Source organism: Dendropsophus ebraccatus, chromosome 1, assembly GCF_027789765.1.
Source record: "Dendropsophus ebraccatus isolate aDenEbr1 chromosome 1, aDenEbr1.pat, whole genome shotgun sequence".
Classification (NCBI taxonomy): Eukaryota; Metazoa; Chordata; class Amphibia; order Anura; family Hylidae; genus Dendropsophus; species Dendropsophus ebraccatus.
This window is the reverse complement of record NC_091454.1, coordinates 227,585,164-227,607,828: the sequence shown is the minus strand read 5'-3', so window position 1 is coordinate 227,607,828 and position 22,665 is coordinate 227,585,164. Positions and strand designations below refer to the sequence as shown.

Genomic DNA, 22,665 nt, shown 5'->3' with positions numbered 1-22,665 from the left:
GATGTCCCGGGGATTCCCCAGCAGAGCGTGCATCAGTGACCTCAGCGTACGCCGCCGGCCTGCACTTCCGGGAAGGACAGGCCGGCAGCGTACACTGAGGTCTGTGGTGCGCGCTCTGCTGGGGAATCTCCGGGACATCCCCAGAGCGCGTATCAGCCGGGGGCCGGACCGACACTGCCCCCAGCCCCACAGGCGTACTGACATCTAAGGACAGTACGCCTATGGGGCGGGAGGCAGTGCGGTGGGGAGCGGGACGGACCGGATCCGGGGCGGTTAGGAGGTCTGACCAGGGGGCCGGACAGCTGGCCTCCGCGGTCCGGCCCCCTGGACTCCGCGGTCCGTGGTCCGCCAGTTGAGGACCCCTGATCTAAAGCATGCACTTTTATTTTTCTTTTATTTGTTTTGATGTACACAGAATTGCACTGTTGTAAAAACTTCTTGAAATATTCTTAATAAAAGCTATTGAAAAAGAGAAAAACTAAGCACATGGCTTGCTCCACCACACCAGACTTATAACTAGAGGTTGAGGACTTTTTTCTATTGGTATAAAGCAGCCTGTGATACCACAGTATCTAACAGAGAAAGACAGGAGGAAAAAATATTGCAGGCCTGTGCTAGGCCCAGAGTTAGGGAGGTGACTGGCAAACTTCCTCTCAGGCACTTACAAGTGTTAATAATCAAATAACCCCATAGCATACACTGTGCTCTCTGTTGTGACAAATAGTTATTGCCATCTTGTTGCCAAAAAGCAGTATGGACCTTCCCATATATTACCCTGTAATATACATATACTCAGTGCCAACCTAAAGTACATACATACACGGAAAGCAGTGACACACAGGTTCTGGGACACCGCATAATGACTGGATTTGGGTGGGACATCTGTCACTCTATATACATGACTAGACTATTGGGATAAAGGATGGGATGGGAATGGGAATAATTAAACATAATCACACACAGTGATCGGGGAAGATGGCCTGCTATAAATCATAGCAGGCCATCTTAGCTTCTCGGCACGGGGGGTGGTTAACACCCCCCGTGCTGACGACTGCCACGGTCTGCTGATAAGTGCCGCACATAAGTGCGGCATTTATCGGCAACACCATTTTTGGCTTAGGTTTTTTTTTTTATACTTATTGTAAAAAAACACGTAAAAAACACTACATTACAACACACTACACTACATTGAATAAAGTTTGACACTACACCACTACATACCCCATATACCAATCTCCATATAAAAGTGGCCCCCGGCGTGTTTTCGGTTTCGGACGCATACGTTATTATTGCCTCCGACATCGAAACAGCCAGTGAGGATGAATGGGGGGATCCTCTTTTCCTCCATTCATACTAATCATCCAGTGACGTGTCTGGGGGGTAGCGTAGCGTACGCTGCCCCCCCAGACAAGTTTTTTCCGTTAGTACCGTCCCAATAAGAGATGACGGTATGGCGTGAAATTCTCCAAACTCTGTGAGCGTACCTCAGGGTACTCTTACAGATTTAGGGTACGTGCACACTGCGGAATGGCGAAGGATAACCCTTTGTCCATTCCGCAGCTGGCACCCGCCGGCGGACTGATGGAGGCGCGTCTCCACCAGTGTCATAGACTCCATTCTATGCACGGACGGATTCCATCGTCCATCCAAAAAAGTGGAAAGGGCGCCATAGGGTGATAATGTAAACAACAGATTGTAGGTCGAACAAGCTGATAATAAAACTGCTCACCTGATGGTGTTTTGCTAAGAACACAACACCTGTATGCATCAGTGAAGAGAGAGGTAGTAGCCGTAGCAGCCAGGCTCCAAGGGTAGATGCCGAGATCCCAAGCCAGGAGATCAGGGAATGGAGAATGGTAGATGAAGTGTCGGATCCTCGGGGTAGGCGGGGACCACAGGAGCCAGAATGACGGCGCTTCACGGCTTCAGGTTTGATGAAGTAAATCGATGAATTTTAATGGTCTCATAAACAACGCGTTTCGAGGCATAAATTGCCCCTTTGTCAAGTAGGAGAGACTGGACTTAAAGAGGTCCGGCAGCCGCGGTCATTTAACTGCACGGAGGGATTGGGGGAGCACAGGAGGAAGTGGCAAGGGGGGCCCTGCGGGCCCCCCTAGCGTAGGGGCCCGGTCGCCATGGCGACCCCTATAGCTACGCCACTGCATGGAGCGGACCCAGCGCTTCTGGATATCAATGACCCCGTATCGCACCAGGGCAACATTTTCCAGGTGACGTCCCCTACACTGGAGGAAGGGAGACCCCAGAAGAAGTGCAGAGTGTGGGGTAACAGGGGGATCAGGAAGGACGCCATTTTCCAGTGTGACACCTGTCATGATCACCCCGGCCTCTGCATACTGGATTGCTTCAAGGTGCACCACACGTCATTGGAGTTCTACATTTTCTAAATTCTGTCCCTTATTCCTATTTCAGGGGTCACATTGATCCAGGGATTATTCTGATCGCCATTATGGAGTCGGGAAGGATTTTTTTCCCTATGATTAGGCTACTGTCGTCTGCCTCACGAGGGTTTTTTGCCAGGTTGAATTTGATGGACACCTGTCATTTTCAACCTTATAAACTAATAATTGGCCTAATACCCCCAAATAAATTAGAATTGTCCCTTTTCCCCAGCTAAATAGGTATGGCCACCATTCCCATTAGAGGAGGCCATGATGCAATTACAAAGCCTCTGTGTGGCCAGGACAGTAGAAACCCCCCACAAGTGACCCCATTCTGGAAACTACACCCCATAAGAAATCTTACAAGGGGGGCAGCGGGGATATGGCCCCCTGGTGACGGCAACATTTGGGACGTGAAAATGAAAAAAAATTGTATTTTTTATTTTCACACCACATGTTCTACACATGTGCCCATCACCAGTGGGGTCCATATCTTCACTGCACCCCTTGTTAGATTCCTTAGAGGGGTCTAGTTTCCAGAATGGGGTCACTTGTGGGGGGTTTCTACTGTTCTAGCCGCACAGGAGCTTTGTAATTGCAACACGGCCTCCATCCTCCATTCCAGCCTCTAAATGGCGCTCTGTCCCTTTGGTGGCTTGCCCTGTGCCCATATGGCACATTATGCCCACATGTGGGGTATTTTTGTACTCAGGGGAAATTACCCTACATGTTTTGCATTTATTTTATTTTTAACCCTTTGTGGAAATGGAAAAAATCAAGGCTACATTTAGTGTAATTTTTTTAAAATTTTTACTCTAAATCATTGATCTTGTCATGATTTTTTCATTTTCACAAGGGGCTAAAAGATAAAAAAAAAACACAAAATGTCTAGTGAAATTTCCCCTGAGTACGGAAATACCCGACATGTGGACATAAAGTGCCATGCGGGTGCAGGGTAAGCCTCCAAAGGGAAGGAGCGCCATTTGGCTTTTGGAGGCTGGATTTGGATGGAATGGATTTCGAGGGGCCATGTTGCATTCAAAAGGCCTCTGTGTTGCCAAGACAGTTGGAATCCCCCACAAGTGACTCCATTATGGAAACTACACCCCTGAAGGAATGTAACAAGGGGTGTAGTGAGCATATGGACCCCACTGGTGACGGGCACAAATGTGGAACAATGTGGCGTAAAAATGAAATATTACATTTTTTACACTATAATGTTGGTCTAGCCTTGGATTGAAAAGAGAAAAAAAATGTGTAGAGCAATTTCCCCGAGTCCGTAAATACCCCACATATGGACATGAGGCGCCATGTGGACACAGGGCAAGCCTCTCAAGGGAAGGAGCGCCATTTGGATTTTGGAGGTTGGATTTGGCTAGAATGGATGATGAACGCCATGTCGCATTTACAGAGCCCTCATGCTGCCAAAACACTGTAAACCCCCCACAATTGACCCCATTCTGGAAACTGCACCCGTCAAGGAATCTAACAAGGGGTGAAGTGAGGATATGGACCCCTTGATGATGGGCACATTTGTGCCATGAAAGTAAAAAATTGAAAATTTTCCCTTTTACGTCATATTATTCCACATTTGTGCCCGTCACCAGTGGGGTCCATATGCTTACTGCACCCTTTGTTAGATTCCTTGAGGGGTGTAGTTTCCAGAATGGGGTCATTTGTGGGGGGTTTCCAGTGTCTTGGCAGCACGAAGGCTCTGTAAATGCGACATGGCCCTTGAAATCCATTCCAGTGAAATCCAGTTTCCAAAAGCCAGTTGGCGCTCCTTCCCTTTGGAGGCTCGTCCTGCGCCCGCTTGGCACTTTATGTCCACATGTGGGGTATTTCTGTACTCGGGAGAAACTGCGCTACACGTTTTGTGTTTTTATTTTTCCTTTTATCCCTTTGTGAAAATGAAAAATTGAAGGCTAGAACAACGTTTTAGTGTAAAAAAAACTTTTTTCTTTTTTTCACGCCATATTGTTCGGAAAATCTGTGAAGCACCTGTGGGGTCACCGCATTACTTGTTACATTCCTTGAGGGGTGTAGTTTTCTAAATGGTGTCCCTTTAGGGGTGTTTTTTATGTTTTGGCACCCCAGAGCCTCTGCCAACCTGAAGTGGTACAGTCAAAAATGACCAAGTATAACAGAGGCGTTGAAATTCACTAGGAGCTCCTTTGTATCTGAGGCTTGTGGTTGTGTCAAATAGCGCAATAGGGCCACATATGGGGTATTTCTATAAACTTCAGAAACTGGGAAATAATTATTGGGGTGCATTTCTCTGGTAATAGCTTTATAATTATGAAAAATATTGGATTACAATAAAATCTCTGCACAGAAAATTTAAATTTTCTAATTTCTTACACACTTAGCTTTTATTTCTGTGACTCCCCTAAAGGGTTAAAACACTTTCTGGATGTGCTTTTGCAGAGTGTGGGGGGTGCAGTTTCTGAAATGGGGTGCTTTGTGGGGCTTTCTAACATATAGTCCCCTCAAATACACTTTATACCCGAACAGGTCCCTAAAAATATCTGATTTTGAAATTTTACAGAAAATTTGGAAATTTGCTGCTTATGTTTTAAGCTTTCTATTGTCTAAAAAAAATGAAAGATAGTTTAATAAATGCCGCCAACATAAAGTAGACATGTTGCTAATGCTATTTAATATATAATATACAGTATGTGGTATAACCATTTTCTGTATAAGCAAAAAAGTGTCAAATTTGGAAAAATGCATTTTTTCACAATTGTTCACGTTATTTTGATTTTATTCATAAAGATTTGTTATAATTATCGACTACAATTTACAAGAAATGTGAAGTACAATATGTCACGAGAAAACAATCTCAGAACCAGCCGGATAGGTAAAAGCATTCCAAGTTATTAAAGAGTCACTGTCGTATTTTTTTTTTTTGCAGAAATCAATAGTCCAGGCGATTTTAAGAAACTTTTGTAATTGGGTTTATTAGCCAAATCTGCCATTATCTGCATGTAAAAAGCCTTTTCCCAGGTCCCCCCCCTCCTTCCTCTTTTTCATCCACTCTGAAAAATCTGAAAATTGTGACTTGTTGCAGGAGACGTCCCCTGTCTGTTCTAGGGAGAGGGGAGGGGGGAGGAGGAAGGAGGGAGGTAGCCGGCAGCAGAGAGCAGATAACAGAGGATTACAGGCACAGAGCTGGGTGACAGCTGTAATCGGAGCTCAGACAAGTCACTGGTGATGGTCAGTAGAGATATCCCGTGAGGGATTTGTAGATTAACTCTTTGTTGTCCTGTTTTGGTCTTTTCTTTAGCTCTCTCCATAGGAGAACAATGAAGACAGGGGGGAGAGCTTCAAACTGCTTTTTCATGATAAAAATGCATTTTTCGGATAATAAACCCAATTACAAAGTTTCTTAAAATCGCCTGGACTATTGATTTCTGCAAAAAAAAAATTCACGACAGTGACACTTTAATGAATAAAGTGACACTGGTCATATTCATAAAATTTGTCTCTGTCCTTAAGGCCATTTCAGGCTCTGTCCTTAAGGGGTTAAAGTGATACTGTCAAGTTTTTTTGATAAATAATTTCCATTTTTTGGAACCAAATTAATGTTGGGGTTAGCACATTTTCTTATATCTGATATGTTTCATAGTAATTCATCATAAATATTGTATACACTTGTAGATTGTTCCTCAAGGGACCCGAGACACAATCTCTTAGGTTTCTCTCTGCCGCTTGTGTAATCTGTCATCTACTCTATATAAAGAGGAGGACAAGTGATAAACTTGCTATTCTTGTCCTGTTCCTCTGTAACAGAAGCTACAACGTTCTATGAGAATGTTACGAAAAAGGATGGGCTTGAGTTCCCCTTGAAGACACATAATACATGGCTACATGCCTGTTTTTCCAGCTTGCATTATGTTCATGTTTTTCTCATTTTTATTGTGTGAAATTTATCAACAGGAATAAACCTACCTGAAAAACAATGTACTGCACTTTTTACAAGGGGAAACCAAGAACTCAAGAAATGGAGAGTACCAGGCCATGTATTGTGAGCCCTAGAGATGATTGTTGACCTCTTTAGCTTATTTCCTTTTCTTTACAGAATATGCGATTCACCAACATCAGTCTTGTGACCAATATACATCTTTTAGGGTTTCAAGGTCTTCACAGTTTTAAGACTTTGGTCTTTCTTCTGCTTCTGATTATGTTCTGTGCGACTGTCTGTGGGAACCTCCTGATCATTGTGGTGGTGTCCTACAGCCGATCCCTTCACTCCCCCATGTACTTCTTCCTCACACAGCTCTCCTTTTTAGACCTTCTGCTCACCACCACCATAGTTCCAGTCATGCTTCGAGTCGTGCTTTACGAAGGGAGTTCTGTATCTTTTATCAGCTGTATGATACAATATCATTTATTTTTAGGGGCTGAAGCATTGGAGTGTCTTCTCCTGACGGTGATGTCCTATGACCGGTATCAAGCCATCTGTAACCCTCTACACTACTCCTCCATCATGGACTTTAAGTTCTGTCTTCAAATCGTTCTCTTGTGCTGGCTGGTCGTTATTTCCATGGTGGTGATGTTTTCTGTGTTCTTCGGTCATTTGTGGTCCTGTGGACCAAATATCATTGACCATTTCTTTTGTGATTTTGACCCATTACTTGAACTTTCCTGCTCAGACACATTCATGTTAAAACTAGTAAGCATACTTCTGGTTATACCCATGGTAGTATGCCCAATGATCTTGATTATAATTTCTTATGTGTATATCATCATCACCATTCTGAAGATCCCCTCTGTGACCAGGAGGCACAAGACCTTCTACACCTGCAGCTCTCACCTGGCCGTGGTGTCCATGTTATATGCCTCAATCATCAGCATCTACTTATTTCCAGACCGGGGAAGTATAAAGAAAACCCTCTCCTTGTTCTATACTGTTATAACTCCCCTCTTTAATCCTATAATATACAGTCTAAGCAATACAGCTATAAAGGTAGCATTCAGAAAACAATTCAACAACATTTCTGCTACTGTCTAGGTTGTTTTGTCATCCATATCTTTTGGTAAAATGTCCCTGCGAGAACCTTCCTTTGGATTGCTGTCAGTGAAGAAGCTCCGGTGGTGAACAGGGAACACAAGCAAAAGGCTGCAGGACAATAGGGAAGAATAGGTAAGAATAAACATATTATTTTTCATGTATAAATAAAGGCTGCATGGACATACTGTATATATACAATATATATCTAGCCCTCATGCATTATAGTAGTGTATAGGGTCGCTTGGCAAACACCGATCTAGTAGATCGACACTCGCTTACAGGGAAATGTTGAGCCATCTAATAGAGCCCTTACCGCTTCCATAATCAGAACCTTCATTCTCTTTCCCAAGATCCTTTTCTCATTCTTCATCAGTTCTCTGCAATGTAGGGCAGTATAGTGGCGGCTCAGTGGTTGACATGGTTGCCTTGTAGTGCTGGGGTCCTGGGTTTGCATCCAACCAAGGACAATATCTGCATGTTTGCATGTTCTCCCTGTGTTCACATTGGTGTATTCTGGTTTCCTCCCATATATAGATATATACAGTAGATGAACTTGAAATTTAGGCCAATCTGAGTGACAACAAGCTATGTAAAGTGCTGTGAAATAAGTTGGTGCTATACAAATAAAGGAATTATTTTTATATATAACTATTCTATATAATATATGTAGCATATCAGAAATATATTGCAGGAATCTTATTTACTATATCTCTTGCAGTTCAAAAGTTATCAACACATGAAGTTGCAAGAACAACTGGGAACGTTCAATTTGACGAGTTTGATGTGTTGTGTGTGGTGCTGAACACAGAGCTAAAGCTAAACTTTCTGTGTTGATAACTTTTAGGTTCAGCCGGACTTTAAAAAAAAAAAAAAAGGCCTGAACCCAAAACCCGTTAATGGGGACCCGAATTTAATGGGAACAGAAGTGGCTGTAAAATGGGTGTAGGAAGAGGTAACAGGTTGAAAACAGTGGGTTAAGAACAAGAAAACTGACCTGACAATAATGGGGCATGAAAGTATTTAAAATAATACCATAAAAATAAAAGAAATACATAATGAAATAATCCACACCTGTCTTTTTTTTCTATTTCAATGAATGGCAGCTTGTTCACATTGGCTGTGGATAGGCTACTAAACAAGCTCTGGTCAGGTGTCCAATATGGAAACCCAAATGTTGAATGGGGATTACCCATCACTTAGCCCCAAGAGATGTGTTGACACATACTCGTCCACTATATATCTATAATGTTGCTTCCTGCTCACACGTGCCATATCTTACAGTGATGGTGGATGTTGCGTAGTACTGAGAATGGTGTTCTACATTGAAGCCTTGCTCACCCTTCCTTCAAAGGTGTTGCTGGTGGCCCAGCTGTGTTAACAACCTCCTGCTCAGCCTTGTGCTCCCACCGAGCCATCTCAGACAGTACTATGTCTACAAGCTTTCTCTTGGATTCCTGCATCTTTCTATTACGCTGTACTGATGTTATTAAAAACGCAATGTTGTCCTTGCAGTGGAGATCCATCCGGGTGGCTACCCAGCAATCGGCATTGGTGAGAATCTTAGCAATTCAGAGGTCATTGTGCATTGTGCATTGTGACTAAAGGATTCTTTTGAGCAGGCATAGGATGGGGATAGTAGCAATGACAATGATGTCTTCAGCGCCATTCAAAGTGGCATATTTAAAGCAGCGCTAATGGGAGAAACCAAATTTAAGAAGTTGGAGATTAATTACCTGTAGAAATCAACAAATCTCTGGATAGCCCGGAGTCCCTGTGGACAGGGCCAATTCAAGACTGCGGACAGTTTCTCAGAATCCATCTTTAGTCCCAGGTTAGATTTATAAATCCCAGGAATGGCAAAGATGTTTTCTAAATGCCCAAAATGCATTTCCTCAGCTGTTCAAATAGATGGTTCTGCTGTAGACGCTCCAAGACCTGGCGCACATGTTTGTGGTGGGAGCAAATATCCGGGAAGAAGATCAAGATGTCATCTAAGTAGACTACTACGCAGATATAAAGCAGGTCCCAGAAGACGCCATTTACAATCACCTGGAAGACGAATGGCGCATTATATAAGCCAAAAGGCATTCATGATGCGTGTCAGGGGTATTAAATGCCATCTTCCATTTGTCCCCCTGTCAAATCCGCATCTGGTTGTAGGCCCCTTGTAGGTCCAGCTTGGTAAAAATATTTGCTTCCCATATAAAGCCAAAAAGCTCTGGAAGCAGAGGCAGTGGCTACTTGTTTTTGACCATGATCGGGTTAAGTCTCCAATAATCTATGCAGAGGCACAGTGACCCGTCCTTCTTAACGAAAAACAACCCCACTCCAGCTGGTGACACAGACTTTTGAATAAACCCTCTCTCCAAAGGAGGTGTTGTTCCTAGAAGAACGTCAATCAGGAAGTCATATAGCTGGTGTGCAGGCTAAGCCTCGGCTTCCTTTTTTTGCTGAAGACACGAGCCAAGTTGGCATACTGGGGTGGCCCTGATCTGCAGCTTGAGGGGTTTAGTGGCATACATCATAAGATCTGGTAAAGGTGAGCCATTAACTGAGATGACATTCAGCGGCCTCTCTGGCCTCTCACTGGTAGACTGGTAAGACAAAGTCCTGCTTTAAGAAGTTTCAGGCAGCGCCAGTGTCCAGGTAGGCCAGCATGGAAAATGCTAGTTTCTATGTGGAGATGGTTATGGCCACATTAGAGTTGTTTTGATTGTCCAGGACAGCCTCTCCTACCTGCCCTAGACATTAGCGTTTCCCAACTTCTTGGGACAATTCCTGACCATATGCCCCTAGCCTTCCCAGTACAGGCAGAGATGCTCAGATAAACACTACTGGCGTTCTTGGTGGGAAAGCTTGGAATCGGGCCGCTGTTCAAAAAAACATCTGGCGGCGTTCTATCCATGGGAAAAACTTAAAGCAAATGTACCTACATTCGCTTTAAATCTGCGAAGGGTGTGCACAAGCCCTCCCTAGTGGCTGGATCTATACTGCATGCAGATTCTCCTTACTGTCTACCAGACTTTTAGACTGACTTGAAGGAGTAATAGTGGACTGATGGCTGGTTTGGGGTAAATGGTGAATGTGGCCCTATGCATATCCTAAGGTACTTAGCTGTGGGGGCTTTTAAGAGGAGTTCTTATACCCATGGATATAAACTTCTGCCTATTGCTGTCGGGGGTCATGGAGTGACACACAATCAGGAAACTAGTCCTTACCTTGTGAACTAGCCGTCGGGGTGGGGTGGGGTGGAGGACCCCTAGGAAATTTAGTATTTGGCGGTGGAATTTTTGGCTTTAGTTGCGCTTATCTAGCCACTTGCGTTTAAAGTACCTCCTGCAGACTCTTCCAGTGTTTAGAAAGAAAAAAAAGGTAATAGCCACCCAGCGTGGATAGAGTTGTCTTGTGGTTACAGCAGCCTCACTTCTTTAGACTCTAGCCAGGCTCCGCTAAGATGAGGATGCTAGGAATAAATAAGGAATAGTCCTTTCCATAAAAGTCCCACACAGGGGACCCGGCTTCCAGGCTAGGCCCTGGAAGTTACTGCAGTAGGAGCTCTATTTCTGCACACTCTCTCAAAACTCTGGGAGAAATCACCCAAACTTGCATTACCTCAGTGTAAGTACCCCTGAGGGCTACCTAATTGGGCAGGAATACTTTAGAAACATACTAATCCTACTGTAGCTCACGATAGGTTAGGAGACAGAGGAGGGAACAGTGTGAGGTACACAGCCCAAAAATTGGTTAGAGTGGCATACAGTGGCTCTCACAGGAAATCACACATACATGGTTAACCCTTTACAATACTTTTCCTTCAGCTGTGCTTTACAATATGTGAGACATAGTGACACCTAGCTGAGGAAAGGCAGAAGGCAGGACCTTCCTCCCAGAGCATACCTGACAGTGATACTGACCTACAGATGTGCTAAAAAGAGCATTGGCAAACCCACCCTGGGAACCTGCACATAGGCTGTATCCCTCCTGCCTGGTGAATACTTGCTGGTCCAGATGCAGGGCACTCTGCCCAACGAGTATAAGGAGTTAAAAGGGCACTCTCCTTAAAAAAAAAAAAAATGACACATGTCATGGACATGTCAATAGTTTTCAACTCCTTTATAGTCTATGGAGTCACTGAACTCCCCCACTTATCTCGACCAATCAAAGACACCCATTGTTGCAGTCTTCACTCCCTGTTGTGTATCTATGAGAACTGGATGACCCCATAGACTTTAGTCTAGATCATGTGACACAAAGTAGGGAGAGAATGCCCTTAGCACGTACTTCTCCTGATCAGTCAGGGTTTGAAAACTCAGACCCCAATTTTAACAGCCCATTATATTGCTAATAATTTACAATTATCTATTTTTATTCTTCTTTTATTTTTAATTTCTTTATTTTTACTATCACTATTATTATTATTTACATTTTCCCCTTATTTTAATTTTCCTTTTATTTTGAATTATAATATATATATAAATTTTTTTATAAACTTGAAATAAAAAATAACATGAAACCTTTTAGGATTATATCTCAATCGGTTAATTATAAATTGTAGCTATACGCAAGGGAAGCTGAGGGAGCCGTCCCTGGACTCAGCTCACTCCACATATAAAGGTATAAATTGTCTGTATTATGGAGCTGTATACCACTATACGGCTATTACACCGGCCGGACTTTGCACTATGTGTGCCATTTCTTTTATTCTAGAGCAGAAGCATTAAAATAAAATCACAAGCTATAATCTAAGAGATTTTAATATCCACTGACGTTCTACACAGCACAGATAAAGCTGAGGTAAGCCCCATGTGTTCACCATTGACTTCAATACAATGTACGGCCGTGAGCACTGTGTGCACTACGTCCGCTATTCCCCGTAAATCATCTAAATCTTCAGACCAAAAAGAACAGAGACACTAAGGGACACGTGTACTAATAACTTTTTTTGTGCCATAATTATTTAAAATTTTTCTGGGTTTCAGTCGCTGGCTTTATCAATAGGGCCACACCTCAAGCAGAGGCCGCGGTGCAGCAGGCTACAAAATCTACGCTAGCTTGGAGCTGACATAGATTTTTAGCCTATTTTTTTAGGTAATATGTTGTGCATGGCGAGGACACGCATATAACCAAGCAGTTGCATGGTCTTCAAAAGTCAAGCCTGTGGGGATGGTCTCCAAGCAGGACTTAGGGTATACGAAGGACAAAGAGGCAAATGTACCAGGCAAAGGTACCATAACAAGGACCAATGAGAAAGGAAAGTAAACCCTATATACACTTCGCACATAGATTCTATGTTTTTTTTTTAGAAACTTTGTTTAGAAGTTAAACTCTCTGTTGACAACTTCCCTTCTTCTCCTCCCTTCCCCTTCTTTCTTCAACTGCCCTTCTTTTAAGATGAGACTGACCAATAATGTCACCTCCATCTTTCTTCTGGGATTTCCAAATCTTCATAACTTCACCTTCCTCTTTGTTTCTCTCTTGGTTCTTATCTACTGTGGGACCATTTCAGGAAACCTTCTTATCATTGTCTTGTATTTCGGGAGTAAAGCCCTTCAGTCCCCCATGTACTTCTTCATTACACAGATATCACTGTGTGACCTCCTGGTGACTACGGATATTGTGCCCACCATTCTTCATACTGTACTCTATGGCGGGAGCTCTATGACTTTTATCAGTTGCATCATCCAGGTTTCTGTCTTTGCCACCTCAGTGTCCTCGGAGTGTTTTCTGCTGTCGGTGATGTCCTATGATCGGTATGTGGCCATCTGTAACCCCCTCCGCTATCACTCCATCATGACTCATAGGTTGTGTGTCACATCAGTAATTTTAGTCTGGTTGGTTGCTATTATAGTTATGTTGCTCAATGTGATGTCTGTGAACAGTTTCCATTTCTGTGGACCTCATGTGATCGACCATCTCTACTGTGACTTGGAGCCTCTGGTTCAGCTCTCCTGCTCGGATACATCTCATTTTCATACTCGGGGAGTTATAATAGGATTTTTTGTTGGTATGGCACCAGTAATAATAATTGTGATGTCATATACTTGTATTGTCCTCACCATCCTGAAGATCCCATCCAATACCGGCAGACGTAAAGCCTTCTCCACCTGTAGCTCCCACCTCATTGTGGTCTCTATATTTTATGGTTCATTGATCATTGTTTATATGTTTCCTACAAGAGGACGATCACAGATCTCCAGCAAGGTGTTGTCTTTGAGTTATACTGTGCTGACCCCAATGCTTAATCCTATTATATACACCTTGAGGAACAAAGACTTTAAAGACGCTTTTTATAAGCTTAAAGATGTTGCCTTATCTGGAAATTCCCTTCTCTAAAAAAACAGCCAGAAATCACTGATCTTGATGGGCGAAACTCTGAAATGTGTGGTCATCCAGGAAATAGACATTTCTATTACAGTAAGCCCTGAAGAAATATGGTGCTTATTCTGATAAATAGGTTATCATCTAATGTGGGTCATGCTGAGTCCTGTAAGCACCAAGCAGAGGATGTCCATCTTTGATGTCCATGTAATCTAAGAGGCCATATGAACAAGTAAAGTTAGACAAATATAACCTGCTGATAGCCGCCTACTGCACACGGGGCGCTAAGAAAGAAGGTATTTCTCCTACATTCCTCCACAGTTCCCGTGCAGTTAGCAGTTTACTCCTCTGTCCGGAGCACTGGTAGGAGAAGTTCTCCTACCAGTGCCACAGACCAAGGAGTAAACTGATAACTGCACAGGAACGGTGCTGAGGAGGAAGGTAAGAGACATACCTCACTCCTTAGCGCCCCGTGTGCAGTAGGCGGCTATCAGCAGGTTAGATTTGTCTGATCTGCTAAATGCCCCCTTTAAGTCATTATCTAACTTGTTTACAATGTGTCATAAAGAGCGGACAATCTTCCAATTTATACTGTGGTGTAATATTACATGTAGAATACAGCTCTATGGAATGGCGTACAGCAGATCAGTAATGTCACGTTAATATTGAGCTAATAAAAATAAGGTTTTGTCTCCAGACTCTAAATTCTCTATTCAATAATGTCTGAAGGTCAACCACTTTATAGAACTTCAAACAAGAGTTCCAGAGTATGCTGGGGGTTTTGAGCGACAGAGGAGGTTGTGTGAGGAGCAGACAGGAGGTGAGCACAGACAGCGGTCATGTGGGGTTCAGAGATAGTGTGAGGGGAGTTATTGGGAGATCAGGTCAGAGATGCATGGATGGCAAGAGTTATGGGGTCTTGTATGTCGTGGTTAACAATTTTGTAACTGGAGTCGTAGAATCCGCTGTACCACCACAAACAATGACAAAGCCTCACCAGGGAGCGGAGTCTAAGGGGGTGCTGGTCTTCACCAGGGCCCACCACAAGATGGGTTGGACTTGCTGTGGTAGGCGACCCCCAGGTCGCTACCCCTGGCTTGGCTTGCTAGTGGCGGTGGGCAAGGTGCAGCTGTAGACACATAGGCAGGAAAGCAGGCAGGAAAACAGCAGGACTCACGGATGAAACCAGGACAGCTGGAACCACAGAATGCAAGAACCACAGGCAGGAATCACAGAAGAATTGGGACCACACACTATCAGAAGCATGAAGAGGCTCCAGAGGGTCAGAACTTAAAGGGAGGTGCAATATGATCTGAACCAATCAATGGCATGTTGCACCCTAGGATGCAGAGATGCATGCTCCGGCTTGCAGAGCAGAAGAGGGGCAGGACGAGCAGGGGACATGATGCCGATGTAGCAGGCCAGATTAAACCCTGTCCAGATTATACCCGGGTATAGTTTGGCCTAGGCCAGAGTATACCCCGGGGTATAAAATAACCTAGGCCAGAGTATACCCCAGAGTATAAAATAGCCTAGGCCAAACTATACCCCTCCAGGCCAGAGTATACCCCGGAGTATAAAAAAGCCTAGGCAAAACTATACACATTGTGTAAAATAGCATGGACAAAACTATACCCCGGCCAGAGTAAAGAAAAAAAGAAAAATTTGGTCAGCTCTCCTAGAACACCATTCACACTAGGTAGGAGCACGTTGCTATGGCTAAAATTGCAAATACACAAAAACACAAAAAACTGTAACAGCTCACCACAATGGCAAGATACAGACCCACTACAGACATGAAAATAGTTAAAAGCACCCCCCCAACTGCAAAAATATGACTTCCACAAAAATAACGAGGCTCTTGGTTACCATTTGCAAATGGTGTAAACTACCCCACCACGTTACGGGGCAGTCCTACACTGTGCTATGGCCACTCCATGGCATGAAATACGTCTATGCTCTGGGCATGCAAGATCCAACTTATACTGGCAAAAGTCATTACACCACCTGGGTGGGATAGGTGGAGCGCACGACCAAGTAGAGGCAGCCAATCCCCCATCTGGAACACAGAAAAAAAAGACAAAATTGGTCAGCTCTCCTAGAACATCATTCACACTAGGCAGGAGCACGTTGTAATGGCTGATATTGCTAACACAATTTTGTAGGCCAGAGTATACCCATCCAGGCCAGAATATATCCATCTTAGGTCGAACCAGGCCGTATTATATTCCGAAGATAAACTCTATACCTGGGGGGTGTAAAACATGCTACATCTCTCCGGGCAATAATGTTATTACTTCACTGGTTTTCTCACCCCTGGCCCAGGTCACAGTATACACCAGGGCATATATTTTATATTTTATATAAATTATATTTTATATATTTATATATTTTATTTTATATTGTAATATAGCCTAGGCCATACTATAAACCTGGGGACAGTCTAGCCCAGGCCACAATATACCCCGGGGGATAGACTCTGTATTTGGGGGTGTAAAACAGTCTAGGCCAGACTATATCCCTCCAAGTTATCATATCACTGGTTTTCTCACTTCTGGCCCATACCACAGTATACCCCAAGAGATATATTCTATACCAGAGGGTGTAACATAGCCCAGGCTACAGTATACCCTGGGGGATATATTCTATACCAGGGGGTGTAACATAGCCCAGGCTACAGTATACCCTGGGGGATATATTCTATACCAGGGGGTGTAAAATAGCCCTGGCCAGACTATATCCCTCCAGGTCATAATGTTATCACTTTATTGGTTTTCTCACTTTATCTTTAATTTGTTGAAAAGTGCGCAGATCTTTTATTTTTTATCTTACTCGGACACACACAGCTGCTTCCTCTTGTTAGGATATACAGTACAGTGCTTACATGGAACTGACAGTAGATGGCGCTGTCCCATCACTGCATCATCTGCACTATTTTTTTGAGCAGGAGGAGGTTTTTATGGGCTACGCAAAATTTTACGGTTGTTGCGCAAAAATCATCATTAGACGCAAGTGCTTTGATACATCTTGCAAAATTTATTCCACAATTTATGCCTAAGGCTGGGTTCACATTGCATTTTTTGCAGTCTATTTTTTCACGTTGTGTACGTTAATAAAAACTGTTGCATTTTTAATCCGTTTTTTGATCCGTTTTTTATTATTGAAGTTGATGGGAAAACTGATCAAAACAGAGACACACAAACGCTTCATTTTTTTTTTTTTAATCCATTTTGGGGGGAAAAAAAAAAAACAGATTAAAAAAAAAAAAAACCTAACTGCAAAAACACAGTGTGAACCCAGCCTAAAACAGCTTAGCTACAAAACTACGTTAGGGTAGGATTTTGTGCAAAAAATGAAAATTTGCACATGATAAATCGAATGGAAACTAGTTAATAGAACAATCCCCTCCCCCTTGCAAACATTGAAAAAAAGGCGAAAAGGTGCAAGCATTGAAAATGTTGATGTAAAATAGCGCGAAACCCTAATGAGTCTTGCTCAGATATTTATTAAATCGCAAAATTTTCTTATTGGCCAAAAAATTAAATAAATGTGCAAACACAATGATACATGCCCCTATAGGGAGATTTATCAGACATGGTGTAAAGTAAAACTGGCTCAGTCGCCCCCGGCAACCAATCAGATTCCACCTTTCATTCCTCACAGATTCTTTGGAAAATGAAAGGTGGAATCTGATTGGTTGCTTGGGGCAACTGAGCCTGTTTTACTTTACACCATTTTTAAAAAATCTCCCCTATGTGTTTAGATTTTTTAGATTTCCATCAGTAGCTTCTCACTTATCTCACAGACAAAGCCGAATCCCCAATAACATGGGGAAAAATTCAATATTTCTTGTGTATATCACTCAGTGCTGCTTATTTCATGGGGGTATAAAATGGCCTGAGGGGGTATAAATTGGCCTAGGCCGAAATATACCCCAGGGTATAGTCAGGGCCGTATTTACCACTAGGCACCCCTGGTCCGGTGCCTAGGGCAGCAGCATTTAGGGGGGCAGCACCAGGGAGCAGAGGGAAGGAAACAACTTTTTTTTGTTTTATTTTTTAACTCTCCCACCTCCCCTTCCGACTTGCCACTAAATCTGGTGTATTTTCAAGGTGGTGGTGGGGTGTTTTAACCCCAGGTATAGTCTGGGCTGGGGGTATACTCTGGCCTGTTACACCGGGATCCACAGATACTGGCAGGAGGGAGGGAGGAGCATGGCCAGGGATACAAGCGCCGCTGCAGGCGCTGGGACTCAGCCAGAGGAAGTGGGAACCATGGCCAGGAGCATGGCCGCGTTGGGCCGCAGCCATGACAAATTTAAATGGAATTTGTTGGTCAATGTGTCACCAATGTAGATTTTGGCAGAGTGGAAAGGCACAGGAGAAAAGAGGGAAGAAATGGTGGTCAGCGTCTGGATCTGCGGTTTGAATGACAGAGCAGAATCAAAGGTGACCCCAAGGCAGCAAACTATCGGCATCCTATTTGCTTTTCACAACATGGATCCTCACCCCAACACACATCCAGAACGCATAGGTGGGGCCAGAAATGAATGGGTCCACATCTGTTCATATTTGAGGTCCTCCACATGCAGACAGAGTTAACAGATGTGAAATGGCCTTCTCCTCCACACTGCACATTAGCCATTAACCATTCTTTTATGTTCACATTTTCCAGTCTCCCCCATTTGTATTGCTTTTGTGTATTCTGCTGACACCTAGTGATCGTAGTCAGAGGAAGTGACACGTTCAACAATAAAACACACACTTAAGGAAAGAAAGCTCTATGTTGGGGGGTCTCTGCTCAGCCTCCAATCCCCTCCGATTAAAGGAGAAGGATATCCTGTAAGGGGGTAGGATGAGTCAGTCAGGTTCAGTAGAGGTTAGGGCTACCTGGTGTGAGGAGGTAAGAGGTCAGGTAAGAGCTGATGAGATCCTGGGGCCTCCTCTGCTGAAATCGGTTTGGGTTGCATTCGATAATTCCCAAACACAAAAGCAGAGACTACATGTATCCCATTAGCACCCGTCCTAATCCAAGGGGCCAGTGGCCGAGAGTGTCACAAGGGGGCGAGTGGCCGAGAGTATCCCATCTTTTAGTTTCCTTGTCAGATAATACCAGTGGCTGAGGGGGCTACACTGGCTACAAAGATTTTCTTCTTTATGAGACGAGCCCTGAGAGCATGACCTGCCTGCTCAGCCAATCGCTGGCCTGGACAAGACACCACTCTGGTCAGTGATTGGCTGAGTGGGTGGGTCTTGCACTGAGCATTCATCTCCAAGGCAGAAACAAGCCAGGAGAATAGGACCAGGGCTATCTTATAAAGGCCCCAGCACTATATGAATTTTTGGAATTACCAGGATATCCCTTAAACAAATCACTCAGCAGCCACAGTTTTCTTTGTATAGTATATTCCCCAAAAGACTGATTAGTTCAATGAATGATATTAGAACCAGCATCTCCAGAGCTTTGTTTACCCAGGGGCCCCGGCTTTGCCTGCCTATAGTATATATATAACAGCAGACATATTATGGTATCGTAGGAGGATAAACTATTATGTCATTTTATCCGATGTGACATGAAGCCTCAGTATGATAATATTATTATGTCTATGTCCTTTAAGAGCTGGAATGAGATGAAATATCAGAAATTCACAAAATACAAATGTATAATTCAGTATAGAATCTGTCCATAGGAACATGACGCTTCTAGATGTGAGTATTGTGAGGGGGAGCACTGGTATTGACCAATGACGTGATTGATTTCATGTCTCTAAGCAGAATCCTATTATACAGTGATTTATTATCAGAAATAGTATATACTAGTAGTAATAACAAATGAAAATCACAACCCTCATAAAGATGTCCATGGATGAGGCACTAATGCCGGTCTTTGTTTCCTGGATTTAACCATGTTATCTTTCCTGTCTTTACATTCAGGGCAATAATCTGACTGTGGTCACAGAGTTTTTTCTCATAGGGTTTCAAGGCCTCCGAAATGAGAGACTTTTGCTGTTCTCTCTGCTCCTTGTCATTTATTGTTGGACAATTTCTATGAATTTCTTCTTGGTCGCTCTGGTTTCCACCAACGGGAACCTCCACACCCCCATGTACTTTTTCCTCACACAACTGTTCATCAATGACATCTTACTGATCACAGACGTTGTCCCCAACCTGCTCCACATCCTACTGACTGATGGGGCCACCATTGCTTTTATTGGTTGTATCACACAGCTTTGTTTTTTTAGCGCCTCAGAAACATGTGAATGTCTTCTCCTCACTGTGATGTCCTATGACAGATATGTGGCCATCTGTATTCCGCTCCGATACTCCTCCATCATGACTAGTACATATTATGTAAAGTTGGCCATCACTTCTTGGGTGGTCGGTTCTTCTATTATATGGATTGGAATCTTCACAATATCGACACTGACATTTTGTGGATCAAATATCATTGACCATTTATATTGTGATCTTCTCCCCTTACTAGATCTAGCCTGTTCTGATACCTCCCTTGTCCAGTTGGAGCTCTCCTTACTAAGTACACTGTTAGTGTTAATTCCAAGTATAATAATAGTGATATCTTATATCAATATTATTGTGACCATCTTAAGGATCCCATCCAGTACTGGTAGACAGAAAGCCTTCTCCACCTGTAGCTCCCACCTCATTGTGGTCTCCATATTCTACTGGACTATGTTTAGTGTATATGTTTTTCCATCAAGAGGGCAGTCACAGACCATCAGTAAGATCCTATCTCTGCTATATACCGTGTTTACGCCTCTCATCAACCCTATTATCTACACTTTAAGAAATAAAGACATCAGTAAAGCCTTAGACGAGGGGATCCATAAATATATAAAGTACTTTAGTTTAACATAAAGAGAAAACATTGCTCAAGATGGACCTACTGTATCTACTGTTATCTATCCCAAAGATGGCGGACCGCACAACATAGCTGAAGATACAGATGTAGCCTACGTTAATTTGATCACAATGACACGTTTAACTCAATGTTCTAAATACCTCCTAGACACAATTTTTGCATCAGGGATCATGTTAACAATGAATATATTGCTGAATGTACAAGATGCTTGTGTGATCAGTATCTGGAAATTGGCGGCATCAATATATGCATATCCGTGCTGCCAGTTTCCCTTTAGTATTTGGTGCAGAAACCTTTGTTTGCCATTTTCTGGAGGTCTTGACCAGGTTTTTGGACACTGCAGCAGGGATTATGTTCCCCTCTTCCATACACATCTTTTCCAGATCTTTCAGGTTTCGGGGACCACGCTGGACCACATTGAGATTCAACGCCCTCCAAAGATTCAGGTTCAAGTGTGGAGATTGGCGGCCACTCCATTACCATAAAAAGCTTCTTACGGAGCCGCTCCATAGTTGCTCTTGCTGTGTTTTTCGGGTCATTGTCATGCTGAAAGACCCAGCCACCACCCACCTTCAATGCTCTTACTGAGAAAAGGAGGTTGTTGGCCACAATCCTGCAATACATAACCCCATCCTCCTTTCAATACGGTGCAGTCATCCTGTCCCCTTTACAGGAAGGCAGCCCCCAAAGTATGATGTGTGTACCCTCATGCTTCACAGTTGGGACTGTGTTCTTGGGGTTGTACTTATCCCTCTTCTTCCTCCAAACATGAATAAAATTGATACCAAAAAGTTATATTTTGGTTTAATCTGAACACATGAGCTTCTCCCATTCACATGGTCATTGTCAAACTGGACATGTGCTGGCCTGAGCAGGTGGACTTTGCAGGATTTTAATCCATGACAGCATAATGCATTACTAATGGTAACCCTTAGACTATGGTCTTAGCTCTCTTCAGTTGTAGTTTGGCTTTATTCTTGACCTTTTCCAGTATCCCACGAGGCAAGATTTTATATGGAGACCCAGACCGAGAAAGATTGACATCTTGTGTTTCTTAAATTTTCTAATAATTACACCAAGAGTTGTTGCCTTCTCACTGCTTGCCTGTTGTCCTGTAGCCCATCCCAACCTTGTGCAGGTCTACTATTGTGTCCCTGGTCTCTTTAGAAAGCTCTTTGGTCTTGGCTATGGTGGAAAGGTTATCATGTGATTGATTGTTTACACAGGTTCACTAATAAGATAACAAGTGCAGAGTAGGAGGAGCTTCTAAAAGAAAAACTAACAGGTCTGTGAGAGCCAGAATTCATAGTGGTTGGTCAAAAAAGTTTCTTGCAACAAAATGCTTATTAATTATTAACACATCATACAATGGGATCTTCTTTCTATAGTTTCTGTCCTATACTAGTGATGTCCCTACTAGTGATGAGCGAATAGTGAACTATTCGAATGTTCGATATTCGTTCGAATATCGCCCTGATATTCGAATATTCGATCACATTAAAGTCTATGGGAACAAGTATTCGTTTATGGAAAAACATCTATTCGACCACTTGGAGGCAAAAAACGGAAGTAGGGGGATTTGAACGCTTATCGAATATTTAGCGAATATTCGACGAACTATTCCATAATATTTGATAGATCGAATACCTTACTATTCGATCGAATATCTATTGGATTGAACAGTATTCGCTCATCACTGGTCCCTACCCCGACGCCGAGTTTCTGGATCTGGCACTCTGATCTTGACTTTGGTATTGTAGAGCCCGGTCAGTTTTCGGACACCACCCCACCAAAGACTTGTCCCCTCCCCCTTCCCCCTCCCAATCCCCCCCTCGTAAATAAACACAGAGTCACCGTTTGGAAAATTTATGGCCACAGCAGCCAATATTTATTAACAATTAACAACGAATAATAGAATAAAAAATTTGCAATAAAAAACCATAATTAACTACTAAAACTCTTAGAGGAGGTCCTTGAAGCTACACAAGGTCTGACGCCCACTTAACTAATCGTAATAGTTTTTCTTGTTATTGCCTCCAGTTGCCCCGCCCAACT

The 22,665-nt window shown here is 43.2% G+C and overlaps 3 protein-coding genes across 3 annotated transcripts; all 3 read left to right on the top strand.

Moving 5' to 3' along the window:
* The first annotated feature begins 4,126 nt into the window (after positions 1-4,126).
* Positions 4,127-8,247, top strand: LOC138786025 (olfactory receptor 11L1-like). Its single transcript, XM_069962645.1, has 3 exons — positions 4,127-4,237; positions 6,481-7,279; positions 8,132-8,247. Exons 1-3 carry the CDS (start codon positions 4,127-4,129, stop codon positions 8,245-8,247), a joined length of 1,026 nt encoding a protein of 341 aa, XP_069818746.1.
* Positions 8,248-12,804: 4,557 nt separating this feature from the next.
* On the top strand, positions 12,805-13,746 carry LOC138786020 (olfactory receptor 5V1-like). The gene has a single exon (XM_069962630.1). It carries the CDS (start codon positions 12,805-12,807, stop codon positions 13,744-13,746), a length of 942 nt encoding a protein of 313 aa, XP_069818731.1.
* A 5,678-nt stretch (positions 13,747-19,424) lies between these two features.
* On the top strand, positions 19,425-20,606 carry LOC138786012 (olfactory receptor 6B2-like). The gene is made up of 2 exons (XM_069962617.1): positions 19,425-19,439; positions 19,665-20,606. Exons 1-2 carry the CDS (start codon positions 19,425-19,427, stop codon positions 20,604-20,606), a joined length of 957 nt encoding a protein of 318 aa, XP_069818718.1.
* The last annotated feature ends 2,059 nt before the right edge of the window (positions 20,607-22,665 follow it).

Coding starts and splice junctions, on each gene's coding strand:
- LOC138786020 (XM_069962630.1), top strand. CDS start 12,805: ATGAGACTGACCAATAATGTCACCTCCATCTTTCTTCTGGGATTTCCA.
- LOC138786025 (XM_069962645.1), top strand. CDS start 4,127: ATGGCCCTTGAAATCCATTCCAGTGAAATCCAGTTTCCAAAAGCCAGT. Junction 4,238..6,480: donor ACTTTATGTCCACATGTGGG/GTATTTCTGTAC, acceptor TTTTCTTTACAG/AATATGCGATTCACCAACAT. Junction 7,280..8,131: donor CTTATTTCCAGACCGGGGAA/GTATAAAGAAAA, acceptor TATCTCTTGCAG/TTCAAAAGTTATCAACACAT.